General features: G+C 37.6%; 2 protein-coding genes across 2 annotated transcripts in view; both read left to right on the forward strand.

The window, feature by feature from the left end:
* Window positions 1-20,853, forward strand: part of LOC131786896 (fibulin-2-like) — a 41,666-nt gene that overhangs the window by 5,745 nt on the left and 15,068 nt on the right. The window contains exons 5-6 of the mRNA XM_066169798.1: window positions 17,898-18,020; window positions 18,557-18,682. Of these exons, the coding sequence (XP_066025895.1) occupies window positions 17,898-18,020; window positions 18,557-18,682 (249 nt within the window). The remainder of the gene's footprint in view (window positions 1-17,897; window positions 18,021-18,556; window positions 18,683-20,853) is intronic.
* On the forward strand, window positions 18,788-20,598 carry LOC136282173 (uncharacterized skeletal organic matrix protein 5-like). The gene is made up of 4 exons (XM_066169495.1): window positions 18,788-18,803; window positions 19,348-19,381; window positions 19,652-19,778; window positions 20,101-20,598. Exons 1-4 carry the CDS (start codon window positions 18,788-18,790, stop codon window positions 20,596-20,598), a joined length of 675 nt encoding a protein of 224 aa, XP_066025592.1.

Here is a 20,853-nt window from a genome sequence, read left to right on the forward strand (position 1 = left end):
TCTGGTAGCACTTTCATAAAAGGAATATGTTTATTAGTAAAATACCCAAGTTCTCGACACCGTTGCCTTTCATCGTCAAGGAAATATTCCAAATTAAGAATCACGCAAAAAGGGAAATAAAAACTTTTTCATCCAGTAATTCGACGGATAGCTTCACTTACACTTTCGTTCACTTTACCGAAGAAGTTTTCCTCCATAAGTGGTGGGCCCACGTTACCTTGTTCATTCAATAAACAAGTCAGGTGCAAGTACTTCAGTAATTCTTTGGGGAAGCCAGTGTGGGTTTTCAATCCCATTACTTTGTGTGAAGCTACGATCCTGTTATCGCTACCTTTACTTCAATGGGTGTGGCCAAGACTTTATCCCAAAGTGATCCATACCCATGGCTGAGAATTGAAGATACCGTGGTGATATTCGTGGGTGAGTGGTTCTAAACAGTTCGCTTTTTACACGCAATTTCTCCTTTTCTTCAAGCCGGACCAGATTTCTACCGCTGGGCATTTCATCTCCTCGTTAGAAGAATAAACAGCGCTTTCTTTTACACTTGATGTACACTCTGTTGGGAATTTGCTCTGATCTCGATTCGCACAGCGCTAATGGTCCTGAACATAAACATTTGAGTATGTACTTTTTTCCATTTGTACCAAACAGGAAAGGGCTGGTAAGCATTCTGCAAGTACTCTCTGGCTTCATTGAGTCTAGTGAAGAAGAAACAATCGGACATGGGATATTCTTACAACTCTCAACCCGTTTTAGAAGAACAAATTGCAGCTTGCAATCATGGCCGAAACAGCAATCTATTTGGATCTCACTCATTTGAGCCAGCGCCTCCTCGTGTTTGAAAATGGAATGCATTATAGTTCTCTGATTCTGGCTAAAATTCCAATGCTAAAATTCAAATCCTATCTCCTCCGGTAATTATTCCGAGTGCAAGTCTGTAAAATATGAGGATTCTATGAGTTCACACGTCTCATTGTTTCTCACACATGTATACATCTTTTTTCAGTTGGGTATAAGTTCTTCCTTGTAAGATATCTTAAAAAAACTACTAGCATCAACATCTCGCCATGCCGTATACAAATATGTAACTCTGATTTCGCGCCAAATTCCTCATACCATTACAACTTACCTAACCGCAGCGCCATGCGAGTAGCTTCAGATTTTAATAATTTTATTTTTCAACAACCTCTGCAAGGAGTATGAACATCGGAAATATAAAAAATTTGCCATGCCGTATGCATTTTTATAACTTTGATTTTGCACGAAATAACTCGCACCATGACTACTAAGTACTTAGCTGAGCGCAGTCCCGTCATTTTTGAATATGAAGTAAACATTAGAGTGTCAAGAAGACATAGCGATTCAATAAAATGAAACAGAAAAACTTGATATGTAACTGGTGTTTATGGAACTGATCGCAGCGCGTAGAAGGAGCAGGACATTTTTGGACAACACAGTTTACATGGTTAGATGCGCGCAGGGCAAATGTAGTTGCCTGAAGATGTACTCATTTTATCGAGAGCTTATGCTTATTTAGTCATCAAGTTTTATCAGGTATGTGAATTGAAGAAAAGATTACGAAACCGTACTGTTTGGGCCGACTAGCGGCCAAGCACGAATTGCGGACTTATATTAGGTCACATGATCAGTAGCACATGTTTTAGTTTCATGTAGTGCTAGAGTAATTTCGTGTCAGGACCTTGGGTGCTTTGTTCATTTTGATTGTTGAAGTTTTGTGCTTTCCCTACTGGTTTATCGCATAGAAATATGTAAGTACATGTGCCTCGTTTTCCAGTTTCGCTTTCGCTCAGTGAGTTGTTAATTTAGGTTCTTGTTTTCAGTTTTTACCGTAGGTGTGCGAAGATCAAGTCAAAACAACACGCAATGTCAAATGGTGAAAATGTTTAAATTTAAAAGAAGGTTTACTCAATCATGGAATGACTTGTATTGGTGCGGCTACGCGTAAAAGAGTTCTCTGCATATCGTCCCCAACACGTACTACGTACGAAAAAGGCTTGTTGATCTAGAGGCGTGACTCAGGACTTGACCAACAACCAAAAAGCTTTACAAAGTTTGCTTTAAAAATATGCGTCTCCAGAATTATTGACAAACCATGACATTTTCATTTTTACTTCTTAAGTTGTGTATCGGTTTTGTTGTACAGCACTGAGACGGTCTCACGCTCAGAATGAACTTGTAAAGTTACTACTTGACTAACAAAAGCCTAATTGCTTCCGATATTCAATTTTTTTTGCTATGGAGAGCAGGAGAAATACAATAAAGAACCACGACGCGTGACATCTTGAGAGAAAGAATATAGTGCGTGTTATTTCCAAGTCTAATCCGTGACTGTCTAACTTATGTAAACACCTGTAAGGGTTGCGTTACATTTGAAGTATGGAGTGTGTCACAAATACCTAACAGTAATTCGCCCACTTCGGTTAAGTGGTGCAGAATAACGCTCTGTGATTGGTAACCAGGGATGGTGACCTCCTTAACTACCAGTATTACTCAGATTTCATCAGTTAAAAAGGCAGTCAGGAAATTAAAATAATAATAATAATAATAATAATAATAATAATGATAATAATAATAATAATAAGATAGAATTTTCCCATCAATCTATGTTTTTTGGGAAGTCGGTCTCTTGAGGGTTAAGAGCCATGAAGAATTCGATCTTTATCTGTATTATGTTAGTTTTTTGCCCCATGATGTCTGTACTTGTGTCTTCGCATGGTTAGTTTCTTTATTATTGATTACTGAGCAGGGGTTAGCGAGGGGGAAATTAGTCTCTCTCAATCGTAGTTGAGATGCAGTCTCTCGAAAAAGCGGTTCTGGGCTTTTCGCTTTAAAAATCAATTTCTTTCAAGAAATCTGTCTCAAAGTAAACGAAATCATTTTGTTTTTTCGAATTATTGCAATTTTTTTCCATTCCAGAGCGAAAATCGCTTCCGCGCTCAAAGGCCCATTTTTAACATTGCCGATCATTTATATTTGATGCCTAAATTGAATACTTTGAAGATTTTTTATGCTTGAAGATGCCATGAGACAGAGAAAAATCTCCTTTCCCATCTAGAAAAAATATCGCGGCCGAAGGTAGTTCTTCACCGCATAAGCGACCTCTAGTTTTGTTTATCACTCAGTTAAAGTAAAAAAAAGAAAAAAAAAACTGAAATAGTCAAGTTAATCCAAAGTATTTCTCGGCGTCAATTAGTGGAAGTGGTTCCTAATCATGGTACTAAAAGGTCAGTCATTTTAAATTGGAAAAAAGCTGTAATCTTATGAGGTAGTGCGCGACAAGAATAATTTCTTCAAAGGACCCTCTCTGCTATGTTTATATCCCATTAAATCGCCGGTAAATAGTATAGTTACGAAAATTTCCTAAATAAAATAGGTGGGGTGTTATTTTTTTCATTTAGGTAGAGCCCGAGGAGTATGGAAATATAAAGATATGTTGTGGTCTCGACGAACTTCTGGCACAGCCGGCCAACATAGTTTGCACATTTTCGAAAATTCCAACCAATAATGCACTAAAAGCGGAACCAATTACATACGAAATTTACGTCTTAAAATTGTGGTTGATACTTTAGTTTAGCACAAGGAAGCTTTTTTATGTTTGATGATGCCATAAAAAACAGAATTTAGGAGAGAATTTTGGAGAGAAATTCTCCATCCTCGCCTAAAATAATAGTAGGTAATTTAGTGTTAACAACTGGGTTGAAAACGTAAATTAGCCACCGTAAAGGGTAAAAAAGCTGACGTTTCGAGCGTTAGCCCTTCGTCAGAGCGATTAGAGGAATTGTGGGTTGTTTGTGGATTAATATGTTGGAAGTGGAGCTACGCCATTGGTGGGAATGTGGTGACGAGAAAACAGGAATAAATTAGTTGAATGAAAAGCGCTCGTTGATTCCGTGGGGATTAAGGGTGCCGATTTGGAATATAAATTTTTGTTCTAGTGTTTTACGGCTTTCCGAACTGCCTAGATGTAAGGAAAGGCCGCAAACTGCCATATGCTGTTTAAAATGATAAGGAAGATTAAAGTGTCTAGCGACTGGTTTGGATGCGTCCTTGTCATTTCTTTCCACATCGCGAAGGTGTTCTCGGAATCGGTCACCTAGTCGTCTTCCTGTTTCGCCGATGTATAACTTATTGCAATAAGTGCAAGTTATGCAGTAAATAACATTGGCGGAGGTACACGTAAAGTGATCAATGATCTTAATGGATCTTTTGGGTCCCGATATTTTCTCTACGTTATGAATGAAAGGACAAGTTTGGCATCGTGAGCGAGCGCATTTAAAAGTTCCAGATTGGTCACAGGTTTGAAATGAACTCCTGACTAAAAAGTTGCCTATGTTTTTGTCGCGTTTGAATGAAATAAGTGGGGGTTGCGAAAAGATAGTGCCAGTCTCTGAATCGTTTTGGAGTAATTTAAAATTTGTAAGAATGATAGATTTAACTGCGTGGTTGTGAGGGTGAAATGTAAGAGTAAATGGAATGCGGTCAGTGTTCTCCTTCTCGGCCGTTTGTAGTGCTGCCTGTCGATCGATTAGTTGGGCATGGTGGTAGCCCGCTTGAACGACAGAAACAGGATAGCCGCGTTTATCGAAAAACTGGCACTTTGCCTCTGATTTTTCGGAAAAATCAGAGTCGTTACTACATAAACGACGAAGTCTGAGAAACTGTGAAAAAGGTATGGAGTTCTTGACGTGTGATGGATGTGAGGATGAATACAACAAGTAACTATGTGAATCTGTAGGTTTGTAGTAAACACAAGTACATAAGCCGTTGCCTTCAATTGAAATTTTGATGTCTAGAAAAGCCAAAGAAGTGTCGGAAATTTGCCAGGTATATTTAAGAGCCGGATGAAAGGAATTGACGGCGGTTATAAATTGAGTGAGCTCCTCCTTGGTAGAGGAGGTAGCGCGGATGCAATCGTCAATGTAGCGGCCGTAGAGTTGAGGTTTTGGGCCGTGGTATTGGCTAAAAAATTGGTGTTCGATAAAACCTACAAAAAGATTGGCGTAGCTGGGTCCCATTTTAGTACCCATGGCCACGCCATTAGTTTGTTTGTAATAGTTACCACCGAATTAAAAACAATTGAGTGTGAGTACTAGTTCGGCCAGACGGAGCAGTGTTTCAGAGCTAGGTTCTTTAACAGTGCGTAGATCAAAAAAATGTTTGAGGGCCCGGAGACCTTCGTTATTGGGAATGACAGTGTAAAGAGATGTTATATCCATGGTGAAAATAAGTTTGTTTTGGTCGAGGAAACTAAAGTCACGAAAAATTTTAAGTGCGTGTTGGCTTTCCTTAATGTAAGACGGTAGAGTTTTCACGATAGGTGCCATAATTTTGTCTAAATAGCTGGAAATAAGTTCAGTGGGACAACTGCAGGCAGAAACGATGGGTCAACCTGGGTTGTTAGGTTTGTGGATTTTAGGTAAAAAGTAAATACATGAATTTCTAGGAGTAGTAATGATGAGATTTTTAGCAGTGGCCGGCAATTCTTGTTTAGCTATAAGATCGTTAATCGTATTTTTGACAATGTTTTGGTTAATTACAGTGAGGTCTTTGTCGACTTTGGCATAAAAGGAGGTGTCAGAAAGTTACCGCAAAGCTTCTTTTTGATAGAGGTCGGCCCGCCAAACAACAACTGCGCCGCCTTTGTCGACGACAATGTCTTTGCGTTTTTTTAGACTTTTTAGTGCCGACCACTCTTCCGAAAAAAGATTGGAAAATTTGGTGTTACGATTGAATTTAAATTTGTTGATATCGCGGCAACATTTTTTGAGGAAAAAATCTAAAGATGAGAACTGGCCCTCTGGGGGAGTCCATTTAGACTTTCGAATCTGGAGTGTTTCGAAAGTATCTTTGTTCGAGGTGTTAGAATCATCCTCTTTGTCATGAAAAAAGGCTTTCAACTGAACGCGGCGAAGGAATTTTTCAACGTCTTGCTTAACTGAAAATTCGTCGGTTTTTTGTGATATGGGAACAAAATTTAAGCCCTTGCTGAGAACTGATTTTTCTGAATCGGAAAGTAGTAAATTTTCTGGAATGGTAACTACAGTTTTGAGGTTTTCAAGCGATGAGTCGTTAGTAACTTGAGGGCCGATAAGTTGGTCAAGTTTTTGGGCCTTAATTTGGAGCAAATGTTTAAAAAGTTTAGAATTGGCATCCTGAATTTTGGCACGAATGGATTGTACTAAAACAGCTGGACAGATTTTGGAAAGTTCAGAGCGGCAATGTAGAATTTGTTCAGTGAGTTTGTTACGTTTTTTAGACCATTGACAGATGGGTCACTGGAATAGAATAATAGTGCTGCCCAAATTTGACTCGTAACTCTGTAAGCGACCTATTGTTTGTTTGTCACTCAGTCAACGAGTACTTTTAGAATGAGACAGATTCATGAGAAAAATTTAAAGAAATCGATTTTTTTAACCGAAATACATAGGACCGCTTTTTAGAGAGACTGCGTCTTAATGTTTGATGCCAGCTAGTTGTTAAAGAAGTTTGTTTTGTTTTTTGTCTTTAAAATATTATTGGTTTAATCGTAGCTTTGCACTTCCTTAACTTATTGAAAATGCGTAAAAGATTAAGCTTTGTGATTGCCACTTAAAAAATATTGCAGGTGGTTTCGTTGTTTTCGTCTTTTTATCTCTGGAAGTCAGCGCTTCCAAGTCTTCCACTAGTGGCAAAGATACCATCGATTGCAAGACAAACAAAGGGGCTTACACAAAGCCAAAAGGAAGTTAACTAGCTAAACAATTAGTATAAAATGTTATCGCCTTTGAAATTCATAAAAAAAAGTTCATAATCAGATCTGTCGAAAGCTGTTGGTTAAAAAGAATCTAGAAAGGATCTATTTAGCTTTCCTTTACTTAAATAGCAACTTCCTTTTTTCTTTTTTTTTTTTTTTTTTTTTTTTTTTTAAAAATAAGTACCTTTTTGATCTACTATAGGTCATAGACAATTATCCTTGGCAACTGCAGGAATACCCTGCGTTCGAATTATTTGTCCCTGAGTAGGTGTCATCGAACATCTATTCCTAAAAAGGAGTATTTTTTCAAGAAAACTATTTAGAAACAAAGAAACAAAGCAGAAACAAACAAAAAAAAAGATGAAAGGTGCGCGTACTTTCAACCGACAGGAGCAGCCAGTTTAGACCCCGACGACATACTAGTTACTTCGTCACAGATATCCAGGCAAAGTCTGCCCTCGCTCGACAAGTTTCGTTATCTCGATGTACCTAAGCTTGACGAAATCATGATATACGACGAATTTGAATGCACATTTAAATGCCTTCACCATCCTCTGTGTGTTTCCGTGAACCTTGCTGCTGAAGGTGATTTGTGGTGTGAGTTACCATCGTCTGATAAGTACAGTAACCCCAATGAATACAAAGAAAAAAAGAGTTCATATCACTATTTCTTTTAGGTAAGGAATAATTAAACCTTGATTGCATCACTTAAGTTTTACTGTTTCAGGAATGCTCTTGAGAAACAGTAGGAAAATGCAATTGCCAAAAGAGCAATGTTACCTAGGGCACGAAGCGGACTAGATGATATGAGGAAGGAAAAAACCTATTTTTTATCATTCTAGTATCATTATTGGGGCCTTCATTGTGTACGTTATTATTTTGACATAAGAGCCTCACAGGTGGTCGACGTCAGGTAGACTCTTGCCCAGCTATGATAAGTCAATACTGAGTGCAGCATGGGTTTCTTTGTCTATAGCTGAAATAAAAGCACAATATCTAACTCCAAATGTCCAGGCTTTCAAATATAGATATGTTTGCTGCTTTGCCAAAAGATACTTAGTTTACTTGCAGAAAACGAAACAGGAGCATTACTAATTGTATATCATATTGAAATGATTCTTGTCTCCTTTTAAGTTTTAATTTTGAATAAGAGTCTAGGTATTCGGGATGAGAGGCGTTTCACAAGTCTTATTACAACGTTGCATATCCAGAAGGAGCGAGACTTATAAGACAGGGGGTATGGGTCTTACTAAAACGTTTAAGGAACTTTTATTTTTGCATCGGAGTACTTCTACAAAAAAACCCTGCAAGAACAACTCCAACTCGGTTTTACCGACAAAGTTATCAGTGTTCGTGTTCCGCTGGATTCAAGGGTCGGACAAGCGATGAACGTAAAATATGTTTCCATGTTCTAAGTGTTACGGATGGATGTCAGTATTTCCGTCTGTGACTGAAATCCTTGTATGCACTCCACTGATGGAGCTTAGAAGTTAAACAAAGAAATAACTAATAAACTGGCTCGATTAGTCAATTGATTATCACATTATTTTGTCATGAAGGAGAGACGCACCTCAATGGTATTAAGAGACTATAACATCTCGGTTTGTGACCTGATACCAGAAACTCTTTGGCAGAAGCCAAAGGTTTACATTTTCTCTAAAAAAAAAAGCCAAAAAATAGTTTTGGGTGGTCTTGTATATCTGGAGAATGGAAAAAGCTAATGGGAATGAGCCGGAGGAAGACAAACCAGCAGTGTTGATGCGCCCGCAAGAATGCTATGCATTATTTCAGTCAAATTGAAACCAACTACTTAACTTTGATATAATCTACATCAATGAGGTTGAATCTTGCAAATATAAACGAGTGTATCGAGGGAACATCCAGTTGTGGTGTTGATGCTGTGTGCAACAATACCAAGGGTTCCTAAAACTGTACCTGCATATGTAAACCCGGATATTCTGGATATTCTGGAAACATGACCAAAGCCCCAACAATAATTGCGCGATGAACTTCAGCATGATCATATTCGCTCAGACACCGTCATGATTAGTATGAATTTTAACAATTATGCCAGTTTGGTTACATTTTTCATCATTTCTGTTTTTTTTTTTGTGCTTTGTTTTTGAACACTGAACTTTATATATTATACGAGTGTTAGCTGTGTTTGATTTTCATTACCGTACGTAAGCTTGCAATCTAACTGAGCGTGAAAATCTTTGAAACTCGGAATGTCTATTTTGTTATTCCTTTGAGGATTTTCTTATCTGCTCACGTTTTAATAACGTGAATTACGGCGCCTGGTATGTTTACAAACCTTTGTTTGGTTCTTCTGTTGCTACTTGCCGGCTCGCTTCAGTTCCGAAATTTCACTTTCAATTATCGGAAAAAAGCTAAAAAGAAGTCCCGGAAAAGCGTGACAGCTTTAGCTCAGCTATATGCCCTATACTCTCATAGAGCACGCTCTTTCAACCAATGACGGCGCTCGTTATATCCGAAATTTATTATAAATAAAAATAGTGAATACAGAACTGTAGTGCTGTGTGTAACAATACTAAGAGATCGTACAACTATACAACTGTACATGTAAACCAGGATACTATGGAGATGGAAATGTTTGCCATTTGGGTAACATTTTTCCTGCCGTATTTCTCACGGCAGTGTTTTTTCTTAATGTTTCTATCTGTTTAGGCAACAGTAATGAGACATTCGTTTACAATAGTTATGTATATCGAGATATTGATGTAAAGTAAATTGACAAAAACTTCGAAAAATGCCTTGCTAGAAACTACTGAGAACTCCAATTAAAAACAAGCTAACTTCTTGAAGGACGTGAAAACGCTTGTCTGCATAGATAGCAGTCTTATGATGCTCATTTGAAGTGTCAAGCGGCTTGAGTACAAACGGCTAAGACGCGAGGGGTTTGAGATGCTGCTTAAAAAAGCAGCTTCGCTGCTTTTATTTTCATCTAGCGCATTAAAAAAAAACTGGGCCGGAGCGGGATTTAATGAGAGAATATGAAAATAACAGTACTCACGCGTATTTAACGACCCTTAGCCTTAAACAGGCCATAATGGATATCATATTTGAATTTTAAAAAGAACATCCTTTTTTAATCAATTTCAGAGTACTTTTCGTTATCATTCCCATTTCTATAAGGACGGAAAGACCTATCAAGATGCTGCTGGCAAGAATGGCTTCGACTTACAAGAAACAAAGTTACCAAAGTACTGGAAAACACCCTTCTCGGATCTGCCTCGATATGATTATTGGACCATAAGTCAGTTTTATCTTCATCAACAAGACAGCCGACTCTTTGTATTCATTGATCGCTGACGGGAAATACCGCGCCACCTAGCTGGATCGTGACACTTGGAAGAAGGCGGCTGGTTCGCAAGCCTCCTTACAGCGAATTTGCAACAAGGAAGGGTCCGATATTGTGGGTGACAAGCGGGTTATTTTAAGTGCAAGAATTGGCATCATCGTTAACCATCAGAATGACTGCTTCACTCACAATTCCATCATCGGTTTTGGTACAGGAGGATATAATTCTTGCGGAAATGAAGCAACACTCGAGCCTGATAATGGAGACAAGCACACCAGAGCCACGGGGTACATCTTAGTGCAGTGGTCATGACAGGACGGAAAACGCGTGCACTGTAAGTACTTCACTCACAGTTCCATCATCGGTTTTGGTACAGGAGGATATAATTCTTGCGGAAATGAAGCAACACTCGAGCCTGATAATGGAGACAAGCACACCAGAGCCACGGGGTACATCTTAGTGCAGTGGTCAGTATGTTTCTCGGGAAGTCGGTCTCGAGAGGGTTCAGCGCCATGAAGAATTCGATCTTTATCTGTATTCTGTTAGTCCTGTGCCTCACGATGTCTGTACTTGTGTCTTCGCAAGGTTAGTTTATCTATTATCGATAACTGAGCGGGGTTAGTGATGTGGTAATTAGTCTCTCTCAATCGTAGTTGAGGTGTAGTCTCTCGAAAAAGTGGTTCAGACATTTCGGTTAAAATCATCGATTTCTTTCAACGAATTTCTCTTAGTCTCAAAGTAATGGAAACCATCTTGTTTTTTCGATTTATTGCAGTTTTTTTTCTTTCCAGAGCGAAAATTGCTCCGGCGCTCAAAGGCCCATTTCTGAAAGCGCCGATCATTAAAAATGGCATAAATTTTCGTGCTCGCATTTTTGCAAAGCTCGTGTTGAGGAATTTGTTTGGTTGGCATATTTAGTTGGATCCTATTTGAGAACAAGTTACATACGTTTTCCAATTTTAACGGTTTCTTACATTGAAAATTATTTTTTTCAGCTTGACACTTATTTTGTCTTTACCGCGGCCATGATCGTAAATATACAACTTTTAATCTAGGCTGAACACAAAATTCCAACTCCTTTCTCATAATATATTAATTCAGGTTAACAAAAGTAATATCTTTATTCAGGTTAACAAAAGTAATATCTTTATTCAGGTTAACAAAAGTAATATATTTATTCAGGCTAACAAAAGTTAGGTAGACGAGTATGGAAATATAAAGATATGTTGTTGTTTTAAAGAAGTTCTAGCACAGCCGGCCAACATATTCTGCAAAATTTCGAAATTCCACCCAATAATGCACAAAAAATAGACTCAATTATGTACGAAATTCACGTCTACAACCTAGGTTTGACGCCTGAATTAAATACTTTGAAGCTTTATTATGCTTGAAGATGCCATGAGAGAGAGAAAATCTCCTTTCCTATCAAGGAAAAAATACCGCCGCCGAAGGTGGTTCTTCGCTCTATAAGCGACCTCTTGTTTTATTTATTACTCAGTTAAAAAGAAAAAAAGAGGGAATTCAATAGTCTGGAGAGATTTGAAATAGCCAAGTTAATCCAAAGTATATCTTAGTGTCAATGAGTAAAATAAATAATGGTATTTAAATTGGAAAAAAGCTGCAATCTTACGAGGTAGTGCGCGACAAGAATAATTTATTCAAAGGACCCCCTCAGCTGAGTTTATAACCGATGAAATCGCTAGTAAATAGTATAGTTACGAAAATGCCCAAAATAAATCAGGTGGAGTGTTATTTTTGTCATGTAGGTAGAGGAGTTTGGAAATATAAAGGTATGTTGTGGTTTCGATGAACTTCTAGCATAGCCGGCCAACATATTTTGCACATTTTCGAAAATTCCAACCAATAATGCACTAAAAGCAGAACCAATTATATGCGAAGTTTACGTCTTAAAATTGTGGTTGACACTTTAATTTAGCACAATGAAGCTTTTTCTGCTTGACGATGCCATAAATAACAGAAAAATTCTCCATCCTCATCTAGAATAATAGTGCTACCGAAAGTTGACTCTTGGCTCTGTAAGCGACCTGTTGTTTGTTTATCACTCAGTCAACGAGAACTTTTAGAATGAGGCAAAAAAAAACTTTCAAATAAATCTTTTTTTTTGGAGCCGAAATACACCAGACCGCTTCTAAAGGGACAGCGTCTTAATGTTTGATGCTAGCAGATAGTTAAAGAGGTTTCTTTTGTTTTTCACAATAGTATTGGTTTGATCGTGGCTTCGTACATCCTTAGATTTACTAAACTGCGAAACCGATTAAACTTTGTAAGGTTCACTTGATAAAGATTGCAGATGGTTTTCATTGTTTTAGTCTGTTTGTCTCTGGAAATCAGCGCTTGCATCACCTAAGTCTGCAACTAGTGGCAATAGATACCATCGACTACAAGACAAACAAAGAGGTTTAAAGGAAGCAAAGGAAGTAAACCGGCCAAAAAATTTGTATAAAATATTATCACCTTTAAAATTTTAAAATATTCGGATCTATCGAAAGCTGTTGGTTGAAAAAATATCCTGGTAGGATCTAACTAGCTTCCTTTTACCTATTTCGGTTTTTATTTTAATAGCTCTTTTTTTTTTCTTGGCAAAATAAGTACCTATTTTGACCTATTAAATCGCAGACAATTGTCCATGGCTAATGGAAGTACACCATGCACTCTAATTATTTGTCTCTGAGTAGGTGTCATCGAACATCTATTCCTAAATGTAAGTATTTTTATTAGTAAACTATTTAGAAAAAAAACATACAAACAAACAAACAAACAAACAAAACAAAACAAAACGAAAAGTGCGCGTTCTCTCAACCGACAGGAGCAGCCAGTTTAGACCCCGACTACATAACAATTACCTCGTTGCAGACATCTAGGGAAAGTCTGCTCTCGTTCGAAAAGTTTCGTTATCTCGATGTACCTAAGCTTGACGAAATTATGGTATATGATGACTTTGAATGAAGTTTAATGGGGAGATAAAGAAGGAGAAGGAGAATGAGAAAAATTGGCATATACCAATTGTACCACTGTGAGAAGATAAGAAATTTCAAAATGAATTTAAGTCGCCTCGTAATTTTCTCATCGTGAAATTGATTTTTAAAAAGTTGTTTATTAATGTTTGATTATTTAAGGCCACCTCATATCACAACGTCGAGATAATTCATCATAGCCCACCTGATGAATGTATTATTAGGCCTTTATGTAAAATTAAAGTCAATGTATACAAAGACAAATTGATAGTGCAGTGCATAAATTCACTTCCAGCACTTCCAATTTTAGCTTATAACTTTGATGATCTTGATCGTGACCAACCAATAAGGGCGGAGTAATTTCGGCTTTTTTCTGCAAATTTAAGTCAAGTTTAACAGCAGAAGTATTTCTGTTCTCCGTCGAGTTTCCTGCTAGGAGTTAGTGGAAGTCGATCGATTTTCAAACCGCTTTTATGTCAATTCGATTAATAATTAATTGACTCGTCAAGAAGCTCAAGACAAATATAACTAAAAAAATTATTATTTTTGACTTGTTTAAAGAGAGTTTTGTTTTTGTTCTCCACAGGAGTAAACTGTTCAAAGATAGTTAACACCTCTTTAAACTTCTTTAAACTGCTCGATCAAATAAATTATAGGTGAATAGAAAGATAGTTGGGCAGATGGTTTTATGAGTCAATTTACGAGAATTTCATATTCGAAATTGCGAATGGTTTTCGTTTCTCTCTCTCTTTCTCTCTCTCTCTCTGTCTCAAGTTTTGGTCCTTTTATTTTTCAACAAGCTCTGTTACATATCTGAACATCGGGAAGATCAAAATTTTGCCATGTTGTATTCAAATGTAATGATTTTGTACGAAATTACTCGTATCATTACCACGTAGTACTCAGCTAAGCGCAGTCCCGCAATTATTGTATATGAAGCAAACACTAGAGCGTCAACAGGACATAGCGATTCAATAAAATGAAACAGAAAAACTTGATATGTAACTGGTGTTTATGAAACTGGTCGCAGCGCGTAGAAAGAGCGGGACAGTTTGAGACAGTTACATTTTACATGCTTAGATGCGCGCAGCGCAAGTCTAGTTGCCTCAAGATGCAGTCATTTCATCTAGGGCACAAAGTTGATAGAAATGGGAACAAGAACCGGCCGGGAGAAACACATGCTTATCTGGTAATGGAGATTTTTAAGACAAAGGAATTACAGAAAAGATTGCGAAACTGTACTATGTTCTTGATTGACGCACAAGGCTTGTAACCAATCATAGGGCTCTATGATTGATTACCAGATATAGTGACCCTCTTAACTACCAGCAATACTCAGATTTCATTGGTTAAAAGGTAGTCAGGAAGTTAAAAAAAATAATTGATAGATAATTTAGGCATCAGTTTGTATGTCTTTCGGGAAGTCGGTCTCCAGAGGGTTCCGCGCCATGAAGAATTTGATCTTTGTCTGTGTTCTTTTAGTTTTGTGCCTCATGATGTCTGCACTTGTGTCGTCGCGAGGTTAGTTTCACCATTACTCATTTCTGAGCGGAGGTTAGTGAGGGGGAAATTAGTCCCTCTCAATCAATTGCAGTCTTTCTAGGAAGCGGTCTAGTAAATTTCGGTTAAGAAATCGATTTCTTTCACATTTGCCCATGAATCTGCCTTAGTCTTAAAGTCGTCGAAACCGCCTTGTTTTTTCGAATTATTGCAAAATATTTGTTTTTTATTCTCCGAGCGCCGATATCTTTTTCTTTTAACAGCGTGGATCATCAAAAATGGCATAAGTTTGCCGTTGTCGTATTTTTGCACAGCTCTTAATGGGGAATTTTTGTGAAGTGTTCCTAATAATGGTATTTAGAGTGTAGTCATTTTAACTTTGACAAACCTGCAATCTTATGGGGTAGCGCGCGACAAGAATTAATTTGTTCGAAGGACCCATCTGCTGTGTTTATAACCCATGAAATCGCCTTTAAAATACTATAGTTACAAAAATGCCCTAAATAAATCAGTTGGAGTGTTATTTTATTAGCAGGTGGAGAAATATGGGAAGATAAAAATATGTTGTGGCTTTGGCGAACTTCTAGCCCAGCCGGTTGATATGTTTTGGATATTTTCGAAAATTCCACCTGACAGTGCACAGAAAGCAGACCCAATAACATAAGAGATTTACGTCTTACAACGATGGTTGACGCTTGAATTTAGCACATTGAAGCTTTTTTTTGATGATGCCTTAAAACAGCATTTAGGAGAGAAAAATATCCATCCTTATCTAGAAAAATAGTGTTGCCGAAAGTTGTCTGATAGCTCTTTTAGCGACCTATTGTTTGTCTGTCACTCAGCTAACGAGTATTTTTAGATCAAGACAGATTCATGAAAACCTTTGAAAGAAATCGATTTTTTTTAAACAAAATACCCCGGAGCGCTTTTAGAAAGACTGGATCTTAATGTTTGACGCCAGTTGGTTGTTAAAGAGGTTTGTTTTGTTTTTCATTTTCACAATAGTATTAGTTAAATCGTAGCTATGCACTCTCTTTAACTTATTAAAACTGCGTAACCGATTGAGCTTTGTGAGTGTCATTTAATGTAGATTGCAAATGATTTTCGTTGCTTTCGTATGTAAATTTTACTTTACTAGACTGGTTCATCGTTATCCAGTTCATCAACCAAGTCAATCGAGTTTTTTTTTTTGTTTGGTATTGCACTCCCAGGTATGAAAATAAAATATGGCCGTGTGAATGCAGCCTTCATCCTTGAATTATACCTTCCCTATTCTTTGAGTCTCCTGCAATGGTTATCGCCCACTTGTTGTGAACTTTTTCTCTAACAAATCGTCAATGACGTCCACAGTCCACAAGAAAAACAAAATTTTTGGAAACTTAGCAATTCATTGCACTTCACTAAATTTAGAACTCACGGCCTGGCTGGGCAAAAGCAGCACTTCTAATTTTCTTCTACTTGAATGTATACTAGCGAGTTTGAGATCGTAAATGTCGTATTTGAAGACAGTTTTGTGCGTTTATCTCTGGCAATCAACACTTGCATCACCCAAGTCATCCACCGGTGGCAATAGATATAGTCGCCCGCAGGACAAACAAAGAGGTTTAAGAAAAAAGAAAAAGGAATTGTACTAGAAAATACTTATGAAAATTAGTATCAAAAATTATCACTTACGGTAAGTTTAAATAATTCGAAGTTTATTCATAAAAAGTTCATAAACAGATCTGTCGACAAAGACAAATGGTAAGCTTTCTCTCCACCGACAGGAGCAGCAAGTTTAGACACCGACAACATACTAACTACTTCGTCACAGATATCGAGGCAAAGTCTGCTCTCGGTGGACAAGTTTCACTATCTCGATGTACCTGAGCTTGACGAAATTATGGTATACGACGACTTTGAATGCACATTTAGATGCCTTCACCATCCTCTATGTGTTTCCGTGAACTTGGCTGCTGAAGGTGATTTGTGGTGTGAGTTACTGTCGTCTGATAAGTACAGTAACCCCAATGAATACAAAGAAAAAAAGAGTTCGCATCACTATTTCTTTGAGGTAAGGACGATTTACACCTTGGTTGCATCACTTGAGTTGTACTGTTTCAAGAAAGATCTTGAGAAACAGAAGGAAAATGCAGTTGAAAAAAGAAAAATGTTACTCAGGGTACGAAGCAGACTAAAAGATTCGAGGAAGGACAAAACCTATTTTTTATAATTCAGCTGAGGAGTTAGTTCATTCAAAAATGCTATGTTATCAGAGCAATTACACTCACGATCACGAGCATGAAATCATCGCTTTAATTATTATAAATACATTTGTAATTGCTATTCATCTATGTGCTTATTGGTAAAGGATCGATTGTGAAATGTTTGCCAATTTCGAAAAAAGAGAATTCGAGTCGGAGAAAATTGGTTTCCATGGTGTGTGTTCATATTTTGACGTAAGAGGCCCACATATAGTCAACGTCAGGTGGACTCTTGCCCAGCTATGATAAGTTAATACTAAGCGCAGCGTAGTTTTCTTTAATTTGTTTAAGGCTGAAATAAAAGCACAATTTTTAACTATAAATGTCCACACTTGCAAATTTAAATATTTTTGGTGCTTTGTCGTCAAAAGGTACTTAGCCTACTTGCATAAAACAAAACAGGAGTATACTAGTTGCATATCATAACAAAATGATTCTTGTTTCCCCTTAAGTTTTGATTTTAATTAAGAGCCTATGTATTTGGAATGAGATGCTTTTTACAAGTCTTATCACAATGTTGCATCTCCAGAAGGAGCAAGACTTAAAAGACAGGGGTATGGGTCTTACTAAAACGTTGAGGGAATTTCTTTTATTTTTGCATCAGAGTGCTTGTGCAAAAAAACCCTGCAAGAACAACTCCACTTGTCTAAACGGTTTTACTGACAAAAGAGATAAGTGTTTATGTTCCGCTGGATTCAAGGGTCGGACTTGCGATGAAGGTAAATAAGTCTGCATGTTATAAGTTTTATGGAGAAGATGTCAGTATTTCCGTTTGTGACTAAAAAATCATTGTATGAGCTCCATGCATGGAGCATAGGAGGAGCGAAACAAAGAAATTATTAATAAACTGGCATAAGTCTAAGGGTTACATTATCTCTTGAAAAAAAAAAAAAAAAAAAAAAAAAAAAAAAAAAAAAGAACCAACAAAACAATTTTGGGTGGTCTTGTATATCCGGAAAATGGGAGCTCATAGAGATGAACTGAAAGAAGACAAACCAGCAGTGCGGATGCAGCTCGCAAGAATTCTATGCATTATTTGAGTGACATTGGAACCAAGTACTTAACTTTAATATACTCTACATCAATGAGGTTGAATGTTGCAGACATAAACGAGTGTATCGAGGGAACATCCGATTGCAGTGCTGATGCTGTGTGCAACAATATTCAGGGTTCCTACAACTGTACGTGTAAACCAGGATATTCTGGAGATGGACGGACTTGCGAAGGTAAAAGTGACCAAAGTTGTTATTCTAATTGACGAACAAGGGATTGAAAACTAAAGAAGAAAACTTCAACCCTAAAAACTTTCAAATTAGTCATAGGGTTTAATACAGTGGTAGACTTAGTGAAATTGTAGTGTTTTTCTGTCGGCTAGATTATACCGTAATATATAAAAAAAAGTTATCGGTCGCCAATTAGAGAGAAATAACAGATTAGAATCATCCTGAAGTACGAAAGTTATCGACTCCATTTGTTGGTGTTAAAAAAAGAGGGGGGGGGGGAGGTTTTCATATTGAATCGGTTACCTTACATTTTACAGAAGTAAATTAAAAGTGTATTATAATCGCGCTCAATAATCAGTTCCTTAATGGGTTGATGGTACTTTTGCATGTTCGAGAGAACTGCGACAAAATTGCAAGGCTCTCAAGACGTCGGATCAAACGTGGGTCTCCAATTGTTGTTTGCACTTTATTTTTAAATCAGCATTAGTTTTAAAATTAATTGCAGTGACGACGTTCTAATTAAAGGAGAGTCTTTTCAGATATCGATGAGTGTGCTACAGGAAAACAGAACTGCAGTGCTGATGCTGTGTGCAACAATACTAAGGGATCGTACAACTGTATATGCAAACAAGGATATTATGGAGATGGAAATATCTGCCGTTCGGGTAACATTTTACCTGCTGTATTTCTTAAGCTGGGTTTTGTACTGTTCCTGTCTGTTTAGACTACTGTAATGAGAAGTTTCGTTTATAGCAATTATGTATATCGAAATGATTGTGGGAAATGGTACTAAATGCTGTTGGAAAGTGTTCAATACATGAGTGTAGAGCGAAATACAGTTCAAAATGACTGAAATGAAACACGCATTATTCCCTGTGGGAATTATGCGTCTTTCATTTTAGTCATTTTGAATGTACATCGAGATATAGATTTACAGTTAATCGCTATAAACTTCGACAAATGTCTTGTTAGAAACTACCGAGAATTCAAACAAAAAACAAGCTAACTTCTTGATGGACGTGGAAACATTTGCCTGCATAGATAGCAGTCTTATGGTGTGCATTAGAAGCGTCGTGCGGCTCAATTAAAAACGGCGAGGCAGCGAGGGGCTTGGGATGCTGCTTAAATCAACGGGTCCGCTGGTTTTATTCTCATATCTAGCGCATTAGACACCACTAACAATGCAAGCTACGAAAACACGAGTGACCAAGAACGTTATGTATTTCCTGTTCCACACGTAAATTTTCCCTTTGAGAGCATTTCAAAACGCCATCCCATCTTTTTTTCTTAAAGGGTTTATTGCTGTTGATAGGCATTTTCCTTTTTTCAGGTTCGACGTGTAAGGAAATTTTCGACCGGAATTGGTAAGTCAATTAATCACCAACAAGAACAAAGCTGAAGCAGAATTTAATGAGAGAATATGAAAATAACGGTACTACTGAAAATAATCATTTTAAAAATAATATTGCGGCAAGCATGACAACCTTGATGATAAACATCCACATTAGCTTCTCTCTTGAAGGGAATCGCTTAATCGAAAAGTACTTTGAGTTATTTACTAAATATATGAAAGCCATGGCCCTCATCAAGTTTGATATAAATCTCTCCTTTTAAGAAGATTCTTTATTGTGTAGGTCGATAAAGAGTGGCGAAGTTACCCTGCACTTAGACTCGAAGCCAACTTCTGTTTTCTGTCACATGGGAGACTTTGGATGCGGAGATGGAGGATGGACGCCGATCATGAAGATTAATGGCAATAAGGTAAAAAAAATCATTTGCTGAGAAATTTATTAAATAGACAGAGAAAAAGTAGATGGGTGAAATATGGCTGCTGTCTCCTTAGGCAGCGCTCAAGCGTATTTTTTGACCTTGAGCCTAAAACAGAAGTATTTTTTTTTTAATAAGGTAGAAATTAATCTAAAAATTTATTGAGTATAAAGATCAATATAGGCAAGCTGAAAAGGATGGGGGCAAAAATTGGCTGCGGTTTCCCTGACAGCTGCCCAAAGTTGTCTTTACTAGACGAGCCACCAAGAGTCACTCATGCGTATTTAATAACCCTGAGACTTAATCGTAATTTCAGCGTACCTTCAATTACGATTCCCATTTCTGGAAGGACAAAGAGACCTATGAAGAGGCTGCTGGCAAGAATGGCTTCGACTTACATGAAACGAAGTTACCAACCTACTGGAAAACACCCTTCTCCAAGATCTGCCTTGGTATGCAGATTGGTCAACAACTCAGGTTCATCTTCATCAACAAGACAGCCGAATCTTTGTATTCATTGATCGCTGACGGGGAATACCGCGCCACTTCGCTGGGTCGTGACACGTGGAAGAAGGTTGTCGGTTCGCAAGCCTCCTTGCAGCAAAACTGCAACAAGGAAGGGTTCAATGTTGAAGGTGGTAACTCAAAAGCAAGAATCGGCGTCATTACTAACCAGGAAGATAACTGCTTGTCTTGCGATTCTAGAATCGGGTTTGGTACAGGAGGGGATAATTCGTGCGGAAATGTAGCAACACACCAGCCTGATAACGGAAACAAGCACATCACAGCCATGGGGTACATCTTGGTGCACTGACAAGACATACGATTTACATTTAAGCTACGAAGCCGTTATAGATTAGTAGAAAATTAGTTTACAAACTCAAACAAGGTAATAGAGCAATGGATTCAAACTTATCGTATTGTTTGGTCAGATCTGTCTAAAATATAACTTTTTTTTTTAATTCCAGTCTTTGACGTCTTATTTTTATAAAGTTAGTTTAGGCTGTGAAAACGAAGAAGGAATCTGCAGTGAAGCACCTAATTAGCTTGTAGATTAAGCGTAATTTTA

This window comes from Pocillopora verrucosa, chromosome 7 (assembly GCF_036669915.1).
Source record: "Pocillopora verrucosa isolate sample1 chromosome 7, ASM3666991v2, whole genome shotgun sequence".
Lineage (NCBI taxonomy): Eukaryota > Metazoa > Cnidaria > Anthozoa > Scleractinia > Pocilloporidae > Pocillopora > Pocillopora verrucosa.

Excerpts from the sequence above, each read along its gene's own strand:
- LOC136282173 (XM_066169495.1), top strand. Across the intron at positions 19,382-19,651 it reads GAAATTTTCGACCGGAATTG|GTCGATAAAGAGTGGCGAAG; the intron begins GTAAGTCAATTA and ends TTTATTGTGTAG. Across the intron at positions 19,779-20,100 it reads TGAAGATTAATGGCAATAAG|CGTACCTTCAATTACGATTC; the intron begins GTAAAAAAAATC and ends TCGTAATTTCAG.